General features: G+C 46.8%; 1 protein-coding gene across 9 annotated transcripts in view; it reads right to left on the bottom strand.

The window, feature by feature from the left end:
* The window catches only part of KCNAB2 (potassium voltage-gated channel subfamily A regulatory beta subunit 2), a 106,873-nt gene that overhangs the window by 10,637 nt on the left and 70,360 nt on the right, over positions 1-25,876 (bottom strand). For 6 of the 9 annotated variants that reach the window (XM_081017183.1, XM_081017186.1, XM_081017185.1 and 3 more), the window contains 10 exons: positions 21,235-21,278; positions 19,336-19,373; positions 18,101-18,180; positions 17,355-17,399; positions 16,597-16,641; positions 16,154-16,197; positions 11,590-11,676; positions 5,816-5,860; positions 2,179-2,264; positions 1,015-1,135 (listed from right to left, as the gene is read on the bottom strand). In XM_081017183.1, the coding sequence (XP_080873309.1) occupies positions 1,015-1,135; positions 2,179-2,264; positions 5,816-5,860; positions 11,590-11,676; positions 16,154-16,197; positions 16,597-16,641; positions 17,355-17,399; positions 18,101-18,180; positions 19,336-19,373; positions 21,235-21,278 (635 nt within the window). The remainder of the gene's footprint in view (positions 1-1,014; positions 1,136-2,178; positions 2,265-5,815; positions 5,861-11,589; positions 11,677-16,153; positions 16,198-16,596; positions 16,642-17,354; positions 17,400-18,100; positions 18,181-19,335; positions 19,374-21,234; positions 21,279-25,876) is intronic. The other 3 variants (XM_081017187.1, XM_081017188.1, XM_081017182.1) reach the window with 1 other exon arrangement.

Below are 25,876 nucleotides of genomic sequence, written 5' to 3'. Positions count from 1 at the left end.
CCCCTAGGACCAGTGGTGTGCGTGTGTGCGTGACTGTGTGACTTAATTCCATCACTTCCCCCTTTGTGTGTTTCTTTAAAACGCATTTTATTTTATTACATTCTTATCTCGCCTTTCTCCAATTGATGGGAATACAAGGGGGTCTGTACAGCCAGGCACTGATCAGCCCTTTTTTACCATCAGTAAAAGGGCAGCCCAGGGACCTCCAGCCCCTGCAGAGCCAATTCAGAGAGGCTAGGATGGCGAGGTCAAAGCTGGCTTGTTGGGACAGGATTAAACATTCAGAGGAAGGGCCGCTGCTCCTGACCCCTCTCTGACATTTTTATTAATGATAATTAATATGCTGAAAGCCTCTTAATCCCAAACTGCAGTTTTGAGCCAGCAGGGCAAAAAAAGGTTAAGCAAAACTGTTTCCCCAAATAACTGCTTTTTGGGGTCCTGTGGGAAGCAGATCTCGGGGGAGGCGCCAGGATGTTGGGCTTTCCATCCTGTTGCTTCCCTGAGCCTTGGGCAGGGTGGGATTTAAGGACCAAACCAGATAGGAGATCTCCAGTTAAATGGCCTGGATGTTTTGGATAAGCTTTAAAGCCCCCGTGGAGTGTGTGCTGAATCAGGCCCTGGATTACGGGTACAGGGGCGGGGAAGGATGCTAAACTGTTCCACCCTGACCCCTTGCTCAAGTTCTGTTATTTATTGATTGCATCCCACCTTTATCCTCCATAGAGCTGAAGGTGGCTTATGTGGTTTTCTCCCTTCTCCTTAATTAATCCCACAACAACAACCCTGCGAGGTAGGTTAGGCTGAGAGACAGTCACTCTGAGCCCCCATTCTGGACCACTGGTCCCTGGAATCTGTACTTGCTGAGCCCTTCTGCCTCTTGTCAGCTGTACTAAAGCAAGCAGCCTTACCCAAGCTAAGAGCATGGCACCCCTTTCTCTCAGCAGGGCAGCATCACCTCTGCCGCCTTTATTCAGCCTTGCTGGCATCCCAGAGGCGGCTTCCACACACGCTTACCGATCTTGTGGAAAAGCTCTGGAAGCTGCACTTCCACTTTCTCTCTCTGGAACATGTGGTACTCTGCTTGCTCACAGATGGGCGGGATGAGGTTGAACTGGCGAGCCACTGAATACGCTTCCTATAGAGGGGAGGGGGGAAGCAACAACACCCCGAAGCAGTCAGGAAGGGGACGAGGCGGAAAAAGAGAAGAAGAAGAGTTTGGATTTGATATCCCGCTTTATCACTACCCAAAGGAGTCTCAAAGCGGCTAACATTCTCCTTTCCCTTCCTCCCCTACAACAAACACTCTGTGAGGTGAGTGGGGCTGAGAGACTTCAGAGAAGTGTGACTGGCCCAAGGTCACCCAGCAGCTGCATGTGGAGGAGCAGGGATGCGAACTCGGTTCCCCAGATTATGAGTCTACTGCTCTTAACCACTACACCACACTGGCTCTGCCTGCTCCTTTGCGCCATGGTGTGTAGCATATCGGACACTTGGACCTTCTCCCCAGGTCCACGGCTTGGCAGGGAAATCAAAGAAAGCCACTCCAGGGATTGAGGAAAGCTAGGGTTCAGGTCCCAGCACATGCGAAAGAAAAAGGCCAGAGGACCCTTGAGGATGCACAGAGCGCTTTCCCCCTCACCACTGAGTAAGTACAGAGAGCTCCTACCCATCTTGGCCCCTAGCCCTGTTTGGGTATTTGACCCCTCCCCCCGTTAGAATAGGGCCTCTCCCCTGTTGCAACCCCATTGCCCAGTCATGCCACCCTACATACTTTTGATGTGAAGGTCTTAGCTGCACCTCCACTCCTGTTTCTCCCCCGCCCCCACCCCCATCAAAGCTCCAGTATTAGGGAGCTCTGTTCCTTCCAGCCTTTGAACACCCATTGGGCAACTCAGCCATTCCATTCTGCTTCTCAGACTGCATCTCTGGTTCAAGGAATGTCTCTTCCACCTTGTTTCTCAGAGCTGAGCCTGCAGCTTTTATCTCCATTCCTGGCAATTCATCCATCTATCCTCCTAGGGTCATTTTAGGCAAAGGTTGAAAGCGGGTGGGTCCCAGTTTTACACATCTGCCTGGCATCTTTTCTATCAGCCGCCCACTCTTTATCTCAGCTTCCCCTTCTCTCTCTCTCTTTCTGCCACCCTTTTTAACCCCCCCCCCTTTCTTCATCCACAATACCATAATCTCCATGGAGCTCCACCGCGACGTCCCCCAGTACATGGCCATCCCTTGGTTGATGACGTGGGTCATGGCTCGCACCGTCTCTGGAAAAACGAGAAAGGAAGAAAGAGAGAAGGAACGAGAGAGGCGTTAAACCCAAGGCGATGAGCCGGCCTGCCCTGTCGAATTAAGGCCACGACACCAAAAAAAAAGGAGAAAAGAAAAGGAGGGACCAGGGTGGGGAGGCTTTGACTACTCAGACATCTTGCAAGCAGCGTAAATTATTGGCCTCAAAAATGGGGAGGATGAGAGGATGGGGAGAGGGAGGGAGGAGCTGAGAACAGCAACCCCCCCATGGAAAACCAGACCGTATCTCCAGGGAAATGCCTCACACTGATGGTGCGCCAGGAGATCCCATCCAAAAACCGGCGGAAAGGCAACGAGTTCGCGAAATGAAACGGAAACAGACAAAAGGTGGGAGGATGAAGCCGTCGGTGACCAGATGGGTGGGGTGGGGTATGAAGGGACAGCACAGAAGGGCAGCTTATGGAAAAGAGCCTTCCAGAGCGGGCATCGAAGGGTCAACCCAAAGGGCTGTTCCAAAGGACCCACTGTGGCCTAGAGAAGTCGCTAAGCACAGGGTGATCAGCAGGGACATTTCTGACCGTCCTCCCCAACCAGGACCAGGAACTCAAAGAGGTCCTCCTGACTCTCAGGAGCCACCCAAGCCATTTTGCTGCCTGAGGCGAAGATGGTGTGTTCCCCATTCTACGCGCAAAACCTGACCAGACTGGTAGCTGGATTTTACTTCAGAACTGGTGGTGGGACAGAGTCCTCCTCCACAGCCTAGGGCAGCAGGCTAGTTTAGGAGCTGCAGGGCCCTAGTCACTTTCTGTCTCTCAGAATTTGCCGCCTGAGGCAGCTGCCTCATTCTGCCTTGTGAAAGGGCTGGGACTGCTAGCTCTGAACAGGGAGGCTCCTGCCTCTGAGATCTTGTGTCATTAGATTTGCCAAGGTCCATGTAGCCCAGCACTGTGTTGCTAAGAACAGACAGGCTTCTGGCTGGCCCGTGCATTAGATGAGGACAGCGGGGAGAAGTTCAATCCAGTTCACTCTTACTGGAACAATATGTGAGCCAAAAGACAGACAAGTTTCCTGAAGCACCATTGGAGGTTTGCCTTCTGCTTACTTGAATAGGAACCTCCCAGGATGTGCATCAAGGTGGCCTCTAAGATTATTATTTTATGTGATCACGATTTTATAAGCCAATGGGGAGCACCTGGCACACACCCCACACTTCTCTCTGTGCCTCCAAGCCTAAGCTAACAGCCCCACCCCTCTCCCTTCACGACAAAGAAAAATCCATTCCCTTAGATCTTCTCGCTTCCTTTGAATATTTCCACAAGGCCTGTCCACTTGTCTGGCAGGAAAGCATTGCTTCTTCTGGATGCCTAGGTACCGAAGAGGTCATTCATAAAACTAGGAGCTGGTTCATTCATAAAACTAGGAGCTATTGTGGGACAGAGGAGAAGGCGGCTTAGGACAAGGGTGTTTCTATTTAAAAGCTAGGCTGAAGGAAGGGTTGCCCTCCTCAAATACAGAAGCTGTGACTGGACATAGAACTTAGCATCCTTAATTTAACAACAACACCAACAGGTCAAGTTTCCAGCCCTTTAGGTCAGAAAGATATGCTTGAAAGCGTCTGAGCAAATAGCTGTGAAACTTCATGCTGAAATCAATTTGCCTTTGCAGAGCCAAGGGGTGTTTCAGGGACCCTGGGACTTTTGCGGTTTGGACATTCTTTCAGCTGTCCCACCGCCATGGGGGTTCTGAAGCATGCATGGCAAGAGTCCTCAAAAATCCTTCCAGCCAAAGCAAAATAATAATAATAATAATAATAAAAACCAACAGCAACCAACAACCGCAAAACAGTTGCATGCCAAAAAGCAGAGTAGGAATTTGAGAGCAAAAACGAACAAATCACATCCCATGCACCAAACTAAAAGGAGGCCCCTTTTGAGATGTCTCTAAAGCTGCTCCCAGTTCTCAGGGTTGGAAGAAAATCAAGGTTTTATCTAGTGCAGCAACCTGCTCTCGCAGTGGCCAAAGAGATGTCTATGGGATGCACGCTAGTAGGACCTTAGTACAAGAGCCCTCTCCCCTCCTGCTGTTTCCAGCAACTGGTATTCAGAAGCATCGCTGCCTCCAGTTATTGACATAGCCTTCTCCTCCAAGGTCAGCCCTACTCAGATTACAGGGTAGAACTAACTTCAGCCTGTCAGTTTCAATGGGTCTACTCTGAGTGTAACTGAGTTGGATGCAATCCTTAGTTTTCTGCAGTGATCTGGTATTTTACATACACAGATGTTCAAAATAATTCCTCTGGTCTCCCAAGCTACTCTGCTGGCTATTTAGTTATTGAGATACTAGACCACCGCAGAAGACCAGTTGGTGGTCAAGATGCTTTTCGTGTACATTACGTACAAAAGATTGCATGTCTGTTCATCAAGCTTTTGTTTTAAATACTTGTGGCCACAAAATTTGTTTTACAAAGGGCACATGTTACTTTTATCACTACCACCATCATCCTTCATTGATTTAATCAAAATATTCATATACCACTTGTCACATCGGAGCAGTTTACAACAACTATACTTAAAATCATACAAAAACCATTATATAAAGGTTAAAATATGTTACTGAAACCTATATTCTTAATTGCCTGCATAGGCCTGATGGAATAGAAAAGTTTTCCGTAGGCACTTCTCTTCCGTAGGTTGAAAGGGAAAGTGCCTGCTAAATTTCTATTGGCACAAAGCATTCCACCAGACGGGGCGAAAGACCCTAAAGATTTGGTTTCTTGCGGTCATCAAATGAGTCTGGCCAACTCAGGGTACACTTCTTATTTTAATAGTTCCAAGTTTATCTGTTTCTTAGCTACAAACTGCTTCACAGCCAATGGGGTGACACCAAAGGAGTGTACATTTGCTGCTTGGTGTCAGTTGATGTCTCTTCACAGTTTTTGCAAAGGGGTTTGATTTCTGCCAATCTGTTCCTTTGCCTCATGCATCCTCAGAGGCAGTGAACTCAGGGTGGGAGATTATTGCGGCAAAACAGCAGGCACATTTACAGCAGGGGTCTTGGGATACCCGGCTGCATCTCGTAGGTTTGTTTTTGAAAATGATGAGCATCTCACAAAAGGGGGTGCAGCAGGGTGCAAGGCCCACCCCACTGAGAACTTTAGGAAGAGTTGTCAAATTTCGAAGGGGTTCAGGAAAGAGCATCACAGACACAAGGCATGCATTTCAGAGACAGCAGAGGAAAACGTGGAATGGAATGAACCAGGGAGGATGGTGGGGTGGTGGGGTGGCGGAAGAGATTTTGGATTTTAAATTTACTTGCAAGATGTTACTAAAGGGACAAAGGGTTGTTTTGTTTTTTGTTTTTGGGTGGTATTTTCCCCCCTCTTTCTTTCTTTGCTTCCGTTGGGCATTTTATGGAGAATTTTGCCATCCGAGTAATGGGAGAAATTTTGCCAATGAGAATAAAATAGAAAAAAATGGGGGAAAAAAAGCAAAACTGCATGGATTATTCCATCCCATAAAATGCCACTTGGATGCAGATAATCAAGATGAGGTGGGGGGGTACCATGTACCTTCTATGATGAATGTTCGCGACTTGGAAGAGCTAAATGGGTTCCCTGGTGATAAAAGAAAGATTTAAGAGAGACCAGAGTTTACAGCTGCCGCTGGCGTATCGCAAGGCATGGTGTACAACATAAGGGGAATCTGGGCAAAGGACGAGACTCGTTGCCCCTTCCACCACCACCCTCCAAGCTCCCCTTTTCCTTTGCAAAAGTCAAGACTGCCCTTCCCAGTCTCAGGACGACAGATCCTCACCCAAAGGGAACTTTGGGGGCATCCCCTCACCCCATTCCCTGCCACCCAACTGATTTTGGCAGTGACTGCATCAATAGCTGTGATTCCTGCATCGCAAGAGGTTGGGTTCATCTTGGGTCTCCATCTATTTTTTAGACTACAACTCCCATCATGCTTAGCTAGCAGCAATCAGGGATGATGGGGATTGTAGTCCAAAAAACCCCTTCGAACTCTACAATTCTCTGATTCTATGAAATGAAGAAAAACAAAGGCAGATGCAGTGCTGGGGTTGGGCAGAGCCCAGGAGCCTGATGAAACCACCCCTGGTCATCGGATCAATCATTTCATGAACGGAGAGAAGGGTGACACAGTCTCCTCTTCAGCTCATCTGCATGGATCAGCTGAGGGTGGCGGTGGCTGTTGTGCCCCCGTTTGTGTGCCTGGGGTGGGTGGGTAAGTGACACCCAGTCCTAGGCAACCCACTGCTAGCATGTAGACAATGCCCCCCCCAGGAGGTGAACATGGCCATTGGGTCAAAAAAAGGTTAGCTACCCCTGTTTTAAATTCTCTAACCAGGCACCAAAGTCACATTCACATCACACATGTAAAGCACTGCGGTACCACTTCAAACAGCCATGGTTTCCCCCAAAGACTCCAGGGAACTGTAGTTTGTTAAGGGTGCTGGGAGCTGTTAGGAGACCCCTAGTCCTCCCTTCCAGAACTACAATTCCCACACTTCCCTGTAAAGAGGGATTGATGTGGAACCACTCTGGGAATTGTAGCTCTGGGAGAGGAACAGAGGTCTCCTGATGACTCTCAGCACCCTTAACAAACTACAGCTCCCAGGATTCTTTGGGGGAAGCTACGACTCCTTTAAAGCAGCATCACAGTGCTTTAAAACGCACAGGGTGAACCTGACTCAGGTGATTCAGCAACTGCTGTGAATCCCATTGTCGCGGTCAGGAAGGACTTGGGGTGACAACCATCCTTGTCTTTCGGGCCCAAGAACAGAGATATGCGGTTAATTCCCACCAAAGGGAGCTGGTGTGGTGGTTTGTGCAGCCAGGAGTCAGGAAAGCCCCTTATTTTTGCCGCAATCACTCAGCGGCATTCGGCACGTGCACGCACACACAAAACAACACACACACTTTCTCACGACCTCAGTCCCCACACCTGCAAAATGGGAAACCATTACACCGACTTACCTTGCGGGTTGTTGTAAGCATTAAGCGTGACAGTGAGAGCACCAATCAAACGTATTTTGTCATCCAATTCACTCCATACTGTGTGAGTCTTGTTGGAAACCAGGGACAGGGAACCTGGGCTCCCCTCCCTCCAGGCATTGTTGAATTCCTATTGGCCCCTGAAGCCAGCATGCTTAATGGTCAGGCACGATGGGAGCTGGAGTCCAACATGCCCTTGATGGCCACAGCTTAGTCTCACTGCTGCAATAAACAACTGATGGAGCATATGGGCTGAGTTTTCATGCCATAATGTGGGAAAAGGGGGAATGAGGACAGTGACTCATGCAGAAGCACAGAGGGCAGCCTCCACTTACTCTTCCCCACTCTCGGAGCAAACCCTTTTTAGGTTGAGTGCAAGACTGATAAACCTGGACCTCCTTTTTAAGCTCGGAAAATAAAAAAACTGCCGGAGGTGTCAGAGGTATGGGGGTCATCATCCGAAGAAAGTAAGAAGAGCTTGCTAGATCAGGCAAATGGCCTATGCAATCTAGCATCCTGCTCTCGCAGTGGCTACTCAGATGTCCCAAGCAGGACCCAAGCACAAGAGCCCTCTCCCCTCCTGCTGTTTCCAGCAATTGGCACTCAGAAGCATTGCTGCCTCCAACTCTGGAGGCAGAGCATAGCCATTGTGGCTAATAGCCACTGATAGCCTCTCCTCCATGAACTTGTCTAATCCTCTTTAACCTTAACTGTGTGGTCAATATGGTCATCACTTACAAATCAGTCAGATTTGAAAGGCAGATGGAGACGTGCAGGTGTCTGGATTAGTGAACCAGAGCAGCGCATGGAAACACCATTTACCTTCCCGTCGGAGCTGTACCTATTTATCTACTTGCACTTTGATGTGCTTTTGAACTGCTAGGTTGGCAGGAGCAGGGACTGAGCAACGGGAGCTCACCCCATCACGAGGATTCGAACCGCCGACCTTCTGATAGGCAAGCCCTAGGTTCTGTGGTTTAGACACAGCTAATCACACACAGGGTTTAAAGGTACAACAGAGAACACCCTTGGGCCACCGTGTGCAATAAATTAAGATTAACAGTCCCTTCCTCTTGAAAACAGGAAAGTGATTCTCTGAACTCCACTCCGAATATTTCCATTTGTTTCCAAAGGGGGTCAATTCATTTTCTAGGTGAAACCGCCCATCCCCGGAACCAACACTCTTCCACAAAAAATTAAAAGCTTGAGGGAGAGCAAATTGTGATATTAAGTATTAGCCAGTGGGTTTTTTCTAGATAGAAAGGTGCAGGTAGTCACCACACAAGGGAGGGCTCTTGGACCCTTCCAGAGCATTGTGCCTCCCTCCCTAAGCCAAGCAGAAGTTCCCCAGGCTTTGGGAAGGAGGTGAGAGGTGTCTGACAGAATCCTGCAACCCTCCTGCCTCCTTCCCAAAGCTGGGCGATACTGTGGACCGGCCCGTACTACCAAAAAAGAAAGAAAGAAAAGCAAAAAGCACTGAGGATCACTCCAGATTGAACAGCATAGAAAATGCCACTCAAGAGCTGTTTCAGTTTTCCTCACTGTCAATCTCTACTCCCTCAATACCTTGTTTTTATTCCACCCCTCTTGAAACTCACAACTCTTAAAACCTGAAGCTTGAATCTTGGCTCACACAGGAAGCTTCCTGGGATAGCCTGGGACCAATCAATACCTCTGAGGTTGGTCTCCCTGCCAGGGTTGTTGTATGGCTCTGTTGAATAAGTATCATATCATTGATAAATGTTTCTTTTTAAAGGGAACAGTCCCCGGTCCCCTGGCCTGCTTACTAGATACGCTCCAGAGATAAATTTCATCTAGCTGTTTGGTGGGGCGCTTCCCAACGTGAAAAGGACTGTGCCAAATATGCAACTGCAGCTGCTGCTACTAGAAGATCAAAGAAGAGGGGGAAATCCCTTAGGGGACTTCTGTTCCTTGCAAATGCATAGTCCATGCAATTTGCAACTGCATGCATTTTTTTGGGGGGGGAGCAATGGCATTTTGAGGCTTTAAGCAGCCATAAGGCATGGCTTGCTGTTCAGTGGTGTGTGATTTACCTGCCTCTGATTCAACAAGAAACAGCTTTGTGTATGTGGAATTCTCTCTCTCTCTCTTTTTCTGTGTGTGTGTGTGTGTGAAGCAGGTAATTTTATGAAGGCCAGAACCACATACTATTGGAATGTGGCCCCTGGCAGCTCTTAGCTGAGCTAATGTGGCACTTGGCTCAAGAAAGGTTTCCTGGTTCTCTATGATGCACTGTATTGTTATGGAAATAGAAGACAGTATCTCACACGAAAACATGGAAATGCACAAGTTCAAAAGCAAATACGTGTGCTCGTACACGAGCACACACACACACACACACACACAGAAACACATATACACACACACAGAAGGCAGAAAACGGGTTACAGTCAGAGTTGAGATCCTTAACAAGGCAACCAGATTGGCAAGGAATTGAGGCTTTCCATGGCAGAGTGGGAAATTCGCTGGGGTTTACGAGTGCATTTACAAGTTGGGTATGTTTTGCCTGGAGAAGGGGAGACTAAGAGGTGATGTGATATCCACCTTCAAGTATCTGAAGGGCTGTCACATGGAAGATGGAGCAAGCTTGTTGCCTGCTACTCCAGAAGCTGGCACCTAAGCCAATTCATTCAAATGTCAACATTACATCAAAACATTAGGAAGAAATTTCTGACGCTTAAGAGCTGTTCGGCAGTGGAAGGGGCTACCTTGGGAAGCGTTGGGCTCCCCTTCGTTGGTGGTTTTTCAGCAGAGGTTGGATGGCCACCTGTCAGGGATTCTTTCGCTGTGGTTCCTGCATTGGAAGGGGTGGACCTAGATGACCCCTGGGATTCCTTTAAACTCTGCAATTCCATGACGGTGTGTAAATGCACAGGAGCCCTTGTCACAGATAACTAAGCAGAAACCAAGATAATGGGGTATTTTTTCAGAGTCTCCTGAATGAGTGAAATCTGTGGTTCTTTGGGGTGGGTGGGAATCCTTCCAAATCTGCAGAGGTGTTACAGCTCATTTTAAAAACCTCCAGTAATTTTATCCTGGCAGGAATAAATTAACTGAAGTTTCTGTGAGCCTAGTGTCCTCGCCCAATGACAGAGGAAGCAGCCTGCTGCATCTCTGCATGATTTTCGGTTCTGGCCCTGCTGCCTTTCAGTCTCTTCTGGAGGCAGGTAATCGCCCCTCATCCTTGAATCGGGTGTGACAGCATCAATTTCTCCTTAGGTAAGAAGCAGCTGATTTACCTGTCCTCAGGCGAGGCTGCCCGGTGTGCCCCTGCAGGATTCATTGCTCTGGCTTTGTACTGTTTCAACTATTCTCTTTTTTTTTTTTTCAAATTAAATTTTTTTGATAAATTTTTACACATACATACATTCATAAATTACACATATATAGGTTACATATTTAACTTAGGCTCTATCATGCCTCTGACTTCCCTCCATTTCTTAGGGAAGTATCAAATAAAGTTCTAATATCACGTACTCTATATATCTTATTATCAACTACACGCTGTAAGAGTTATTCCAATGCTGCCAGTGTCTTCAAAGATTTACAATTGTTTCTTATAAACATCAAATATTTACTCCAATTTTCTTGAAACTTCTGCTTATCCTGATCTCTTAATTTTCCTGATAGTCTAGCCAGTTCTGCATAGTCCATCATTTTAACCTGCCAGTCCATTATATTCGGTATTATGTCTGTTTTCCAATTCTGAGCTAACATATTTCTGGCTGCTGTCGTGGCATATAAAAAGAGGTCTTTAATCTTTTTTTTCAATTTCCTTTCCAATCAATCCCAGTAGAAAAGCTTCAGGTCTTTTTGGGAAAGTATATTTAAAGATTTTTTTAAGTTCGTTATAGATTAGTTCCCAAAAGCCCTTCACTTTACTACAGGTCCACCACACATGGTAGAGGTCACTGTACTGTTTCAACTATTCTCTGCTTGGGGCAGCCTCCTCTCTCCATCAGCTGCAACTGGATCACCCAATCACTCTCAAGTCAGAGATGCAGCAGGACTTACCTGCCCTCAGAGGAAGCTGCCTGTTGCATCTCTGCATCAGTCATTGCTCTGGCCATGCCTCCTTCCAATCTGAGGGAAGAGGGACTCCTGTAGACACATGGGGATGGACCTGTAGATCCTTTCAGGTGTGAGAAATCAATGTGTGGAAGGGGAAAGAGGGAGGAGAGCGCCTCTTCTAGCTGACGTTTGGCAAACATGGATCTCTTCCCTTGCCGTGGTCAAGGACTGCAGGGTTCCACCTTGAATAGACAGGTACTCTGAGAGAGAAAGCAAAATACGGCAGCCACACCTACCTTCCATGGGCGTGTTGGGGTCTGGCCGATTGGCAAACACCACGTCCACGTATTCCAGCTGCAGCCGTTCTAGCGAAGCCTTCAGGCCTGCAGGGGGAGGCAGAAAACAAACACGTCAAAGAGAAAGGCCTACGCTGAGCACTGCAAGATTGTCTTCTTCACTAGGTGGCCCGTGGAGCCAACCAGCAGACCACCAAGGCTGCATTTGCACATACATTTAACACACTACGGTACTGCTTTAAACAGCCACAGCGTCCTCCAAAGGATTCTGGGGGCTGTAGTTTGTTAAGGGAGACCCCACTCCCACCAGTATTCCCCTCACAGAACTGCAGTTCCTTCTGAAAGGGATTAAAAGTGATATCATAGCGCTTTATATGGAAGGTGGCCCTGAGATGGAGGGAGCTGTGGCCCTGCAGGAACATGAGCTTTTGGATTTGATAAATGAACTTGGAAAAAGCCAGATTTGGAAAGATAAGGTTTGGACTGGTTTGGAAATGGGGGGTTGGATAGACCCCCCTATGCAGGGATGTTTGGACTTTCCAAGTCTGGCAATGGGCCGTGAGATGTTTGGGGCTGTGGGGGCTCTTAATCTTGGAGGGATTCTGAAACATGTTTTTAAATACCACATGGAGTTTTAGTCTGGACTTTGGAAAAGGGGCTGATTTGTTGAAAAGGGTCAAAAACATTACCAAGCTGGAGTTCCCACGAGTGAAAGGAGAATATGAAGAAGAGCTGCGGAAGGGACATGGAAGAGACTTAAGGGCCTCGGATATAAGGTTACCAGGTTAATGCGCGAGATCAATGGGATAAAGAGGACTGACAAAACCCGGGACCAGGAGGAAGGGACGCTGGATGAAGATTGGATTGTTTTTATTTCTTTCTTTTTATTACTAGGATTGTTTTATAAAATTGATGAATGATAGAAAAATGTTGGAACGAAATTACTTGGCTCTAGCAAAAATGTCTAAAGAATTAGGTAAGAATGTTATGGTTATGAGAAGTTGGTAAAAATAAGAGTTACGTTTTAAGTTTTAAGGTTTTCTATAAGATAAGATGAAAATAGATTAAGGTAATGTAATGACAGAATATTATGAAATATGGAAAGAATTTGCTGCGATAATTAATAACTAGGATACAAAAAAAGGGAGGAGGAGGAGGTCAAAGAAAGAAGGTAATGAAAGTTGAGGATTCGAGAATGATGGATTTGTTTTTATCTGTTTGTGGTGTATTTTTGTTTTTTTGAATCTACATTGTTTGATGTGGTTTGTTTTTTCTTTGTTTTCTCTTTTTTCTTTTTCTGCTGTGTTCTTTTCTGTAATTCTAAAAAACTTTCAATAAATATCATTTTTTTAAAAAATGGAATCACCCCTGTTCTATAACCTCTCTGGTAGGTGCCTTTGAAAGGGTTCTTGGAGCTGTGCAAGGCAACACTTTTGAAGGACTATGATACATCTTTCAACAGCCATGTCTCCCCCTAAAGAATTCTGGGAGTTGTAGTTTGTTAAGGGTGCTCAGAGTTGTGAGGAGGCCCCTATTCCCCTCACAGAGATATGATTCCCAGAGTGGTTTCACAATCAATCTCTCTTTCCCAGGGAACTCTGGGAACTCAGATAAGGGAATTATGGGGTGGTTTCCTAACAACTCTTAGTAGCACCGTTCACAAACTGCAGCTCCCAGAATTCTGCCATGTGATATTGCAATGCTTTAAATGTATGATGTGAATGTCCCTCAAGTCTCTGCCACCTCCTTCCTCTTTCTCTCTGCCTTCAAAGTTCGCTTGCGGGCACCTCGATGCCCCATATCTCACCCTGGAGACGTGGGGCACACATACAAAGAGAGAAATTGACAGCAATTTGGTGAATGCACCACACTCTGGAGTTGGCCCCACTGAAAGCACCACAGTCCCCGCACATTTGCAGAACAAGTGTGGTCGCCGCCACCCCATACAAACTGGGGGATACAACCCCAGCTCCCTACTTTATGTTTCCCTGTTAACTCTATTCGTAGCCAGCAATCAATGACGGACAACCCTGTTTCAAATAGCCAATGTTCATTAAAGAATTAGGGCAAGAATTAACGTCACCCATTATACAATATTTTAATGTTTTTAATCGCATCTGGATTCCACTAAGGCTTAAGCCTTCCAGGGCAAAATATCTACTGCTGGTGCCTCTGTGTGCTTTGTTTTGTAATTGAGGGTATCAATTAAAAAAAAAAAAAAGGCACTGGGATCAGCCAGTCTCTACTTAAAAATAACAAAGGGGGGGGGGATATGGCATATCCAATTGGGCAGGTGGGGTGTATAAATGAACCCTTGCTTTATAGCAGCTAGGAACACAAGAAGCTGCCTTATGCTGCCAGTATGCTGAGCCTAGCCCAATATTGTCTGCACTGACTGGCAGCAGCTCTCCAGGGTTTCAGGCAGGAAGTCTTAGCCTGGACCTTCTGAATGCAAAGAGTCTGCTCTACTATTGAGCTGCAGCCCTAGCCCCACGTTTTTGTATGTGATTTTGCACATTTATTTATTTAATGCATTTATATTTCTCCAAGGAGCTCAAGGTGGCCTACATGGTTCTTCCCCTCCTCATTTAGCCCCCACAACAACCCTGTGAGGTAGGTCAGGCTGAGTGCACTTCATGGCTGAGTGGGGATTTGAACCCTGGTCTCTCCCAGGTCCTAGTCCGACACGCTAACTCTTACACCGCACTGGCACATTTTACAAAGCGATTTTCCCTAGTAGGGTGCATTTTTGCATTTTCTCCAATATATTGTTGATATGACCCGGCTAGAGGAACGATATTTGGAGCAGTGCGATTTCCAAAGGTCAGGTGTGTTTCAGTTTTTGCATTGTTTCGGAGAGCAGGAATTGAACTGAATTGAAATTCTCCGCTATCCTTAGCTGACCTCTACAAGGGCAACTCAAACACCAAGTGGAAATACCAAAACACACCGCAGGGGAGTCTTTTCCAACCTGGGGCCCTCCAGGTGTTTTGGACTACAACTCCCATCAGCCCCCATGTCACACGGCCATGCTGGCTGGGGCTGATGGAAGCTGCAGTGTGCCAGCACCATAAGGGCATCTCGCCCTATAAACTAACATTTTCATACTGGTAAATGTAAAGGTAAAGGGACCCCTGACCATTAGGTCCAGTCATGATCGACTCTGGGGTTGCGGCACTCATCTCGCTCTATAGGCTGAGGAGCCGGCGTACAGCTTCCGGGTCATGTGGCCAGCATGACTAAGCCACTTCTGGCAAACCAGAGCAGCACACGGAAATGCCGTTTACCTTCCTGTCAGAGCGGTACCTATTTATCTACTTGCACTTTGACGTGCTTTCGAACTGCTAGGTTGGCAGGAGCAGGGACTGAGCAACGGGAGCTCACCCTGTTGCGGGGATTCTAACCGCCGACCTCCTGATCAGCAAGTCCTAGGCTCTGTGTTTTAACCCACAGTGCCACCTGCGTCTTCATAGTGGTAGCCATCACTCATTGGTACTGGTAGGGTGGAAGTCAAGGGAGCCCAACAGCAGGTGGCGCCAGAGCCAAGGAGAGGCAGAGCCAACTAATCCTATTTGTTGACCCATCCTTCCCCCTGCTTGCTGAGTTCTACAAGAGCAATACGGAGACTGATAAGGAGGCTGATCACTAAAAGGTGATCCCTGCAATACAAGAGGATGGACTAGTTCACTTCCAACTCTACAATTCTGTTGGGAAGATGACAGGCAGTGGTGTCCCCTGGGTTGCTTGTAAGGCTGCCCGTCTCCCCCAGAGCCAGATTCAAGGTCCTTATATTCATCTACAAAGCCCTGAAGAACTTCCACCCAGGGGACTTCAAGGACTGCCTGAACCTTTATATCCCAGCTCCCTCACTGAGATCATCTGCAGGAGCTTTGTTGGTCACCGGGTTGGCAGGGCTTACTCGACAACAAGAAACACATCCTTTAGTGTCATCAGTCCTGTGGAACTCCCTGCCACTGGAGATTCAGCAAGCACCTTCTGTTTTAACCTTTGAAATGCCTGCTGAAAACTTTTCTATTGCATCAGGCAAATATGCAGGCAATTAAGAATACAGTATATACTCGAGTATAAGCGGACCCGACTATAAGCCGAGGCACCTAATTTTACCACAAAAAACTGGAAAAACTTATTGACTTGAGTATAAGCCGGTTCACCACACCACAAACCTGGTGGTAGCGGCAGCGGCGGAGGAGGAAGGAGCAGCTCAAAAGGAACCTCACTCGAGTATAAGCCAAGGGGGGCTTTTTCAGCATAAAAAAATGTGCTGAAAAAGTCGGCTTATACTCGAGTATATACGGTACATCTTTCTGTTCTGTAACAGCTGATTTTAGCTTTTTAGATGTTTCCTATTATATGGTTTTAAATATAAGTGCTGTAAATTCCTCTGATACGCTTTTTATTTTATTTTATGGACATCAGTATATAAATATGTTTATAAATAAATTAATCAAATATCTGGAGAGCGCTAGATTTGGGAAAGATGCCTCTTCCAGGGAACACCTACTGGGTTAATTGTTAAGTGCCCAGCAGTTTGGCTTCATCTTACCTTCTATAATGTGCTTTCTTGAGAGTCCTCTCTCCGTCTCGGCTCTGGGGTGGGAGGAGAAGGAGGAAAGACCGAAGTTAGAAGACTGATGTAGCCGAAATCGTTAGCTTGTGCTATGCAAAGATGGCTAGAAAGAGAGGAGCTGAAACTAACTGCCCTCTGAGGCTATCCAGAAATGCTTATCTTTCATCCCCAAAAAGTCGTATACCGGCTAGAGAGTATGGAAGGGGGAATGGCACTCTCTCCATGCTCAGAGGCACACTCCCTTTCCTCAAAAGGAAATTGTGGGTGGATGATGCTTGAAAAGTGAATCCCTAATTCTAAGGATCAGTCCCCCTTTCTGAAACCAGTCAAAGTCCCCTGGCCCTCCACCGCCTGCCAGATATTCTTGAATTTCCTCACTCAAATGGCACACAAGCAGGGTGGTTGAAACGCTTACGTACTTTCCTCCCCAGAAGATTTTGGTTGTTATCACCAGGCTGGAACGTCTGCAAGGAGAGTGGAGGAAGGGGGGAGAGAATGGATGTGTGATGGATAAAGGTAAATCTCCTAAATGCATTCACCACCATCCTGAAGTTCCCCTCTACCCAATGTAAAATCTGAGAAGGATTAAGACATTCTTCTGACGCATTTGGCAAATTATCTGTCAAGTATCCCGAGCAAGACTGTGATGAGAAAAGGTGTAGTAGCACCACCCTGGACTCCTTTGGGAGGAAGGGTGGGTTAGAAATGAAATGAAATAAATAAATAAATAAATAAAATACACACACACACACACACACACACACACACACACACAAACACAATATCCTGCAGACAATGTATAAACATATCAGTTGTGATTGTTTCGGTCGTCAAAAATGTAAGGATCTGGGATTTGGACTATGTATCTTGCTATATAAATAAAAACCTAAGGCTGTCGTCACGTTCTGCAGTTCATGGGGCTGTTTATAGGTGGCACTGTGAAATACAGTGTGGTGACATACTGCTCTGAGGTTTCGTTTTACGGTCAAGCAGCAAATAGCTTTCATGAAATAAACATGTCTCATTTTGATCATGACAAGAATTTTGTTTAAAGTTTCTAGTCCACATGGGTTTTTGAACATGGTGGCGGGTTAAAACATGTTAAAGCATACAGAAACAACAGGTCTAACCACAAGATGGAATGGGATTGAGATGTGGTCCGAAGAAGAACAGTTACCTCCATCCTTTTTTCTTAATGATATTCCCTAACACGACTTCAGCCCTACAAGACACAGAAAGAGAAAGAAAATGTGGCCGTTAGACTCATGCAGAAATGAAGTCAAGCTTGCTACAGTGAGTGTAGCCAAAATGTATTTTGGTGACCAGGATACAACCCCTCATAGGGGGAGAAAAAAATAATCAGGGCTTAAGCTAGTATTCCCTCAGTTATTGGACTTTCTGAACTGAAATTGGAGATGCATTTTACTCTTAGACCTTCCAAGTTTTATTTTTGGAGTGTCAGCATATAAAGTTACCTGCTTTCAGAGGAGCTCCCCCACAATGTCTCTGCATGAATCCTGGCTCTAAGTTGGCCATGCGATTAGAAGGAGGAAGCTCTGTAAAACGTACTCATGGGCGGAAAAAACCCAGGCAGCCTTCCTTGGTATTCTGCAAAACTGACTGATCCAACCACACTGGAAGCTGAGAAACAGTAGCAGCAAGGACTGTTTGTTTTTGAGGAGTTGCAGGTGGGGATGCTTGCAATGGCTCTCTGGGGTGGGGTTGGGGGTTGAAGATGGAATGGCCGCGGACTCGCCAGGTGGCCTCAGACAGGCTGCTCTCTCTTATTCTCAGTCCTCTTCCCACCTGTTGTGGATGACTAGCCTACCTCGCAGGGCCGTGGGTTGGATGACAGAGAAAATGTATGGGAAAGTGCTCAGAAAAGCACAATGGGGGATGTTAGAAATGGGTGGGTGCACCTACTTCCCTGCAGCATAGACTTCCGCCGTGTCGAAGAGATTGATGCCGTTGTCGTAGGCCAAGGTCATCAACTGCTCCGCCATCTGAAAGAGAGACAGAGATGAGCTCCTGTGTGTGTCTGTGTGTGTGTCTGTGAAGGACTGGTGGGATTTTCCTGCCCCCCTCCACCCACCCACACCCAACCGCTCATCCGTTCATTTCTAGATCACGGCCACTTCTGTGCATTCTCACCAGTGAATCTATTCCATCCGCTTCCAGCCTTCATCTGCAATTCTGATTTTTAAACCCACATCAAAGCTTGCATTTACATGGTTATTTTAAAATGCGTTTCCTCACAGTAGGCAGAGTTTGAAATGCATTCCCTCTCTCGAAGCCACACTTATCTTCCTCCCTCAAGGCGGCGTACTTTGCCACCTTATAGCCTCACAACAATCCTGTGAGGTCGGGTGGGCTGAGAGATGGGGACTGGCCCAAAGTTCCCCAGTGGACTTCATGGCTGAGTATGGATTCGAGTCCCAGTTTCCCAGATCCTAGTCCAGCACTCTAACCGCTACCCAGCACTGCCTCGCTGTTCTGATGTATTGTTTTTGAGCTGCGGACTGCACCGGGACATTGAGGAGGTGTGAAATTCAGGGTACAACTAAAAGTAATGCTACTTTTGCTGAACGGCCAGGTTTTCACTTAGAGTAGCAGTTCTCAACCTGTGGGTCCCCAGATGTTGTTGGACTACAACTCCCATCATCCCTGAGCTCCGGCTTGCTAGCTAGGGGTGATGGGAGTTGTAGTCCAACAACATCTGGGGACCTACAGGTTGAGAAAGGCTGACTTAGAGGGATGTCAGCAGGCTCTTAATGGACTCAGGGCACAGGCCAATGACACATATTTGCATACAGTTCAGATATGCTAATTTATGCATATAGATGCAAATTTAGGCTGGCTCTAAGAGGGGGGAAAACAACAAAGTTGCTGTCAAGGCTTCAGTTGAGACCCTCCGGATGTTGCTAGACTCCAGGTCCCATCATCCTTGATGCCTGGGGTTAATGAGAGCTGGAGTCCAACAACTTCTGGAGGGGGGCACCAGTTCCCTCCCCCAATTTAGGGGATCCTCCCACCCCAGTTCACATCTTCAGTTCAGGAGAATAGATTTGGGGTGGGGGAGGAGGAGGTGTCGGTACCTCCCAGGACAGACCATCAAATAAATAAACTAAATAAACGTGAGGGAGGGGACAAATTCTTACCTCATCCGTAATCTGTCCTCCAAATGTCACCCATGTTCCTACAAAAGAGAGTGAGAGCAAGAGAGAGAGGCAGACAAAAGGATTTTCAAAAACGAAAAGAAGGATTTGGGGAGAATTGCAGAATTGCAGAGTTGGGAGGGATTCCTGAGGGTCATCTAGTCCAACCCCCTGAATGAAGGAAGGACAAAGGCAGGATGGAACTGAACTCCTGGAAAAAGAGTCCGTTCATTGAGTCACAGCTCAGTGGCAGGGCACCTGCTTGGTATACAGAAGGCTCCAGGTTCAATCCTCCTATGGCATTTCCATGTAGGACTGGGAATGATCTCTGTCCGAAACCCTGGAGAGTTGCTGCCAGTCAGTGCAGGCAGTTGCTTGACTCAGTATAAGGCAGCTGTCTGTACTGGATGTGTTTCCAGATATGTGCATCTCGTCCACTGTTCTGTCTGATACCTCTGGGAAGTTCGCAAGCAGAGGAAGAAGGCAAGAACTTATTTCTGCTGCTGTGTGGCTTTCCAGAAACTGGCCATCCATTGGCATACTGGGTACTATGCAACCCTGAAGCAACTGTGCCACCATCCACCATCCGTGAAGGAGGAATGCTCTGGGCTCACAGGAGCCTTTGGATTTGGGGATTTAAAAAGTTTATTTGTATGCACCAAGCACGCCACTTGGGAAATGACTGATCTGCCTCTTTGTGGGGCAAAAGTCTGCCATGTGTACAAGGTGCAGATTTACTGTTCTTGGCAAACCGGGAAAGCAAAAAGGGGTCACAGATTTGGTTCTCCATGCTGTTCAATGTCCAGAATACCAGTTCTGTTCTGCAATATTAACTGCCCCTCCCAGCTTGATATCACCCGCAAATTTAAAGAACATCCCCTCAATTCCTTTATCAAAGCCCAGGCCAGAACACTGCGGCACCCCACTTGTCACTTTTCCCCCAGGATGATGAGGAATCATTACTCTGGATTTGGTCAGTCAACTACCTACAAATCCACCAAACAATGACCTCATCCAGCCCACATTTTACCAGCTTCCCCGCAAGAATATCATGGGGGACTTTGTCAAAAGCCTTACTGAAACCAAGATACACTACGTCCATAGCATTCCTCTGATCCACAAGCTTGTAACTCCATCAAGAAAAGAAATGAGACTTATTTTTGAGAAACCCATGCTGGGTCTTAGTAATCGCAACATCCTTTTCTAGGTGCTCCCTGGCTGGCTGGCTGGCTGGCTGGCTGCCTTGATTGGCCGGTCTGATTTCCAACCTGTTTATTTTTAATACCAAGAGGATCACTGCAGAATGAGCTTGAATGAAACAGGAAAGGAATTGCTGAGCTGCACCCAGGACAGGGAATAAGGTATGGAGGACTTGCAAGCACACCCTTTGTGGAATTAAAACTCCGGGACAGTTTTACCGTAATTCCACTTCCTGCAGGAATGTCACCTCCAATGGAAGCTCAGAACAATTGTCATGTTGGAACAAGCTTGAGCCCATCCACCGTAGCAACTGCTTCCCAGGAACAGGGCCAGCTTAACACAACAGACAACGCAAGAGCGGCTGTGGAGGGCATCAGAATCCCAAGCCAGGAATGAAATCCATCAGGAAAGCATGATTCAGCCAGGGTGGGGGGAGACAGGGGTCTGCAAACAACTCTCAGCACCCCAAGCAAATTGCAGCTCCCAGGATTCTTGTGGGGAAAGCCATGGCTGTTGAAAGTGGGAAAGCAATGCAAACAGATGTGGATGCCTTCTGCCAATCAATTCCTCTCTGGACAGCTGCATTGCACGGAATCTTCCACAGAGCGCATTTGTAGCGTATGCACCAAACTGAATCTTTCTCTCCCCCCCCCCCAGCTCCGCAAGCTGAATTAAAAGGAAAACCCCAAGAATTCCACTTACCTAACCCGAGGCAGGAAACTCGGAGTCCTGACTTCCCAAGGTTTCTGAAAAAAAACAACACCACCTTTTAATAGGCAGATGGAAATGTCGGAAATAGACACTGGCCATTGGCATCTTCGCACCGATGCTTACAGAGAGCAGATGTCGTTTCAGTTCCGATCAGCATTTTGTGTTTCCCTCAAAAGATACACGAGGGAAGGGAAGGAGAGAGGAGGCGGCGGCGGCGGGCAGGGGGGGATATACCATTTGGTGCTTTCATAATCATGCAGAATCAGACACAGGGAAACCTCCATCTCCAGCTGGGTTAGACCCTATCCCTGGTGGAACTAGACAACTGACATCAAGAGTCCTGGGCTTGGATCTCCCCCGGTCTGTTTTTGGTTTGCAAAATAATTATTAAGAAAAGGCAACGGGAGGGTTTGCCAAACTGGACGCTTTCCCAGGGGAATCAGAGATCTCCTGACATCACATCAAGTTCACCTTGAGGCATCAACTGGGGAAGCCAGTGTGGGGTAGTGGTTAGAGCAGGGGTCAGCAAAATTTTTTCAGCAGGGGGCTCGTCTACTGTCCCTCAGACCTTCTGGGGGACCGGACCATATTTTTTTTGGGGGGGGGAATGAATGAATTCCTATGCCCCACAAATAACCCAGAGATGCATTTTAAATAAAAGCAAACATTCCACTCGTGTAAAAACACCAGGCAGGCCCCACAAATAACCCAGAGATGCATTTTAAATAAAAGGACACATTCTACTCATGTAAAAACACGCTGATTCCCAGACCATCTGTGGGCCGGATTTAGTAGGTGATTGGGCCGGATGAGGCCCCTGGGCCTTAGTTTGCCTACCCATGGGTTAGAGGGTCGACCTGGGATCTGGGAGACCAGGGTTCAAATCCACACTTGGCCATGAAGCTCCCTGGACTTGTCCTACCTCACAGGGTTGTTATGGGGATTAAACGAGGAGTGGGAGAGCCATACATGCCACCTCAAGCTCCTTGGAGAAAATGGTGGGATATAAATGCAGTAATTGATAATACTGTAATAACATTCAGCAAGGTAATGCAGTGATGGTAACTCCAACATAGCATACAGGGTTGCTGTAAAGATTGCCGAGATAATATGCATAATATTTGGTGTTTAGGGAATAAATCCTACAAGATACATATATGAATAATCCTACACAAATGATTTTCAGGGGGTTCTCTCAGGTTCAAATGCTGCCATCAGAGCTTGATTGGCAGAGGAACACCCAGGACGGGCCCTTGGGGGACTCTGTGCGTGTTTGCGTGTGATGCCTTGCTTTGAGCTGTCTGTCACTTTTTGCAAGCCGCAGACTAAATATTTTGTGGCGGCTCCAACGCCTCTCAGCATTTTCTGACCTTCCACATGAAAGGGCCAGCCATCAGCCTAGGGCAGGGTGTGGGGGGGGGGGGGGCAAGGAAGAGGAAGTTTGGTTCCTGGGTGGTCCAGAAATTTCTTATTCGTAAGGCGACATGGCCAGGCCATTTCCCACACCCTCGAAATTTTGCTCAGAGCTCTAGTCCCCTTCCCCTGTGCACACCGGGTGTTCCCCCCTTATGACCTCATCTCCATCATCATCATCATCATCTTATTTGCAGATCAACAGATTGAAACAATTAGTAGAAACGCACATTAGCGCAACTGAAAAACACAGAATAACGATGCTAAGCAGTATATCGCCTGATATAGAACCACAGAATGCAATTGTAGAGTTGGAAAGGGCACCCAAGTGTCATCTAGTCTAACCCCCTGCAATGCAGGAATCACAGTGAAAGAATCCCTGACAGATGGCCATCCAACCTCTGTTTGAAACTTCTGGTGAAGGAGAGTCTGCCCCCTTCTTTTGTTCTGCTGCCGAACCTTTCTTACCACCTGAAAGTTGTTCCTAATGTTTAGTCAGAATCTCCTTTCCTGTCATTTGAATCCAATTCTTCGGGTCCTGCCCTCTGGAGCAGCAAGAACAAGCTCCATCTTACACAGCATATACATATACTGTAACACATTTTCATACTGTATTTTTCATTTGCATTAATGTGCATTTTAAAAATGTTATTGACTGTCAATTTTTCTAAATTGTGCTTTTTAAAAAATTTGTAGCACATATCACTTATAAACAGTGATTCATATGCAGCTGAATTTTGCATTTGTTTTTGTAACCTGTCTTCCCACCCACAGTGGCACCGAACGTCTATTTTATTACATTTAACTTTTAAGTCATTTCACCTTTTTAAACAAAAGTCCCATTCCACAAATCGCCATGTGTTCTCAGAGGCCTATGTGTCTATTTTTAGAAAATGGTTATCAATTGTTTAAATGTTCAGCTGACTGCAAATAAACGAGCGAGGGTGACAATATACCACCACCAGACACTTCACCCCATTCCTCAGCTACCTCCCCACAAGCTGCAGCGACCCCAGGCAGACCCTCTGCCCTTCACAAAGGTTCCCCCCTTTCCCTCCCCCTTGGGAAAAAGAAACACATGGGATTTAATGTCCCTCATCCGTACTCCAAGAAGGAAACAAGCTGAAGCGCATCAAATTTATCTATGAAATCACCTTGCCCCATGCATGCAGAATTGGCAACGTCACAGGTGCCACCTGATATTCTTTCCGCTTTTGTAAGGAATCAACCTTTTACTGTGGCAGCAAGCATATCTTGGAACTCCCTGCCTATTGACACCAGGCAGGCGCCTTCCCTGAACCCTTTTGGGCGCATGCCATGAACATTTTTCTTTAGACAAACACGTGGAACCTTGATGTATGTTTCAATCCGATTCTGGTATATTGCTGATTTTATTTTTTGAATGTTGTAAAGAGTTGTTTCTACTGATAATTTCATTGCATTGTTCTCTCCATAAAGCCGCTTTCGGGGTTGTTTTGCAATCAAGTCTTGTGCATAAGCCTTGTGAAAATAATAAGAAATAAATAAAGTACTATCACGGTGCTTTAAATGCAGGGTGCAAATATGTCCTATGAGAAAGTCCTCGTGGTGTCAATTACAGTGGGCAAGTCACTAGGAGCAGGCGGCCATGGGTAAAAAAAAACCACCCTGAAGGTTATGATATCTAGGTAGGGTTCCCTGAGATCAGTGGCTGAAGGCTTGAGCGGGAGGTCTTGCGGCTGAAGACGTTGTATCTTGAAGGCCTGCAAAGACTCTCCACCCTTCCTTCCTTGCTGCCTGCCTTTAGGAACCCAGTAAGTTGCCTTATATACTGAGTCAGAGCCTTGGTCAATCTAACTCAGCATATTGTTTACACTGGCTGGCAGCGGCTCTCCTGGGGCTCAGACAGGGATTCTCTCCCAGCCCAACTTGGAGATAATGGGGATTGAACTTGAGACCTTCTGCATGCAAGGCAGGCTCTCTAGCATTGAGCTATGGCCCTCCCTTCCAGAGCTCCCGCCCCTTCAAAAGATATCTATCAATTAACAGGCGGATTAACAACAGCCAGTGAACTGAGCAAGGAAAGGGCTGATTCAAGGAGACAGAGCGCCTTGAAGCCCACAGCAACGTTGCTAAGCGGACCACAGAACTATCTCCTTACGAAGGCCATTTTATTTTATTAACGCGGACAGCGTTGGAACGGTACAATTTAAAACAGACGTGTGCTGCATTTAAAACATTTAAAAATATTCCAAAGCCATTTAGAGCATCTGAAACTATTTAAAGCACCAAAAAGCATTTCAAAGCAGTCATGCACCCCACCCTCACAGTTACTGATTTCAAGAGTGCCATTAGCCACCCGTAGTGTGATGCAGTTAATATTGGCATGGGAAAACATGCTGGGAATGGGAAGTCTGTAAGAGGGAATGTCAGGGTCTTTGGCTATGAAAAAGCCTCTCTGGTCCAGGCTGAGGCACATCTAAAACAATGGCAAATAGTGCAATGGAGCCTCTTTTACTGTCATCATACAGGCTGAGCAGCTGAAACTTACAGAGAGAAAGATTTCTGGCTTGTAAGGACAGTTCCGCAGCATACATTTAGAGGACATCCAATGCACATTTAAAATGCATAGCTTCCCCCAAGGAATCCTGGGAACTGTAGTCGCCCCCTCCCAGAGCTACAGTTCCCAGCACCCTTAATAAACTATACCTCCTAGAATTGCTTGGGGGAAGTTATGCGCTTTCAATGTGCATTGAGTGTGTTTGAAATGCATGGAGTGGACCTGCTCTTATAAGGCTAATGCAAAAACTGTTTCCTGACATTGCACTGGCTACCCCAATTCACGAAGGAGGATCCCTTTTCTTACAGACCATTCCGGCTGCTGTTACGGAATTCTGCGTTTGCAAAGGACCAAACGTTAAACACACACTTGCTGGTTTGCTTGCAAAGAGCCGATGGGTTTGTGTGTTTTTACATGAATCGCTAAATGGTGCATGTTGCTGGGGTGGGGAGCAGGGGGTAGCTGGAGCAAAACCTTACCTCCCCACTGCTTGAAGTTTTCCCTGCCCCCTCCAAACCTGCATAGTTTGGGTATCAGAACCAGGGTAGTGAAGGCGGTGAAAATTAAAGCAACAGAGGTAAAGCAAAGGAGGGCAGCAGATTCCATTCATGTGTCCTGTGTTTAGGGACACACAAATGAACACCCCCCCATTACCCAAACGATCTTTACAGCTAAATCAAT

The sequence above is a fragment of the Podarcis pityusensis genome, assembly GCF_964106645.2.
Source record: "Podarcis pityusensis genome assembly, chromosome: 8".
In the NCBI taxonomy this organism is placed as follows: Eukaryota; Metazoa; Chordata; class Lepidosauria; order Squamata; family Lacertidae; genus Podarcis; species Podarcis pityusensis.
The sequence above is the reverse complement of the archived record's forward strand: the minus strand, read 5'-3'. Positions and strand labels throughout refer to the sequence as shown.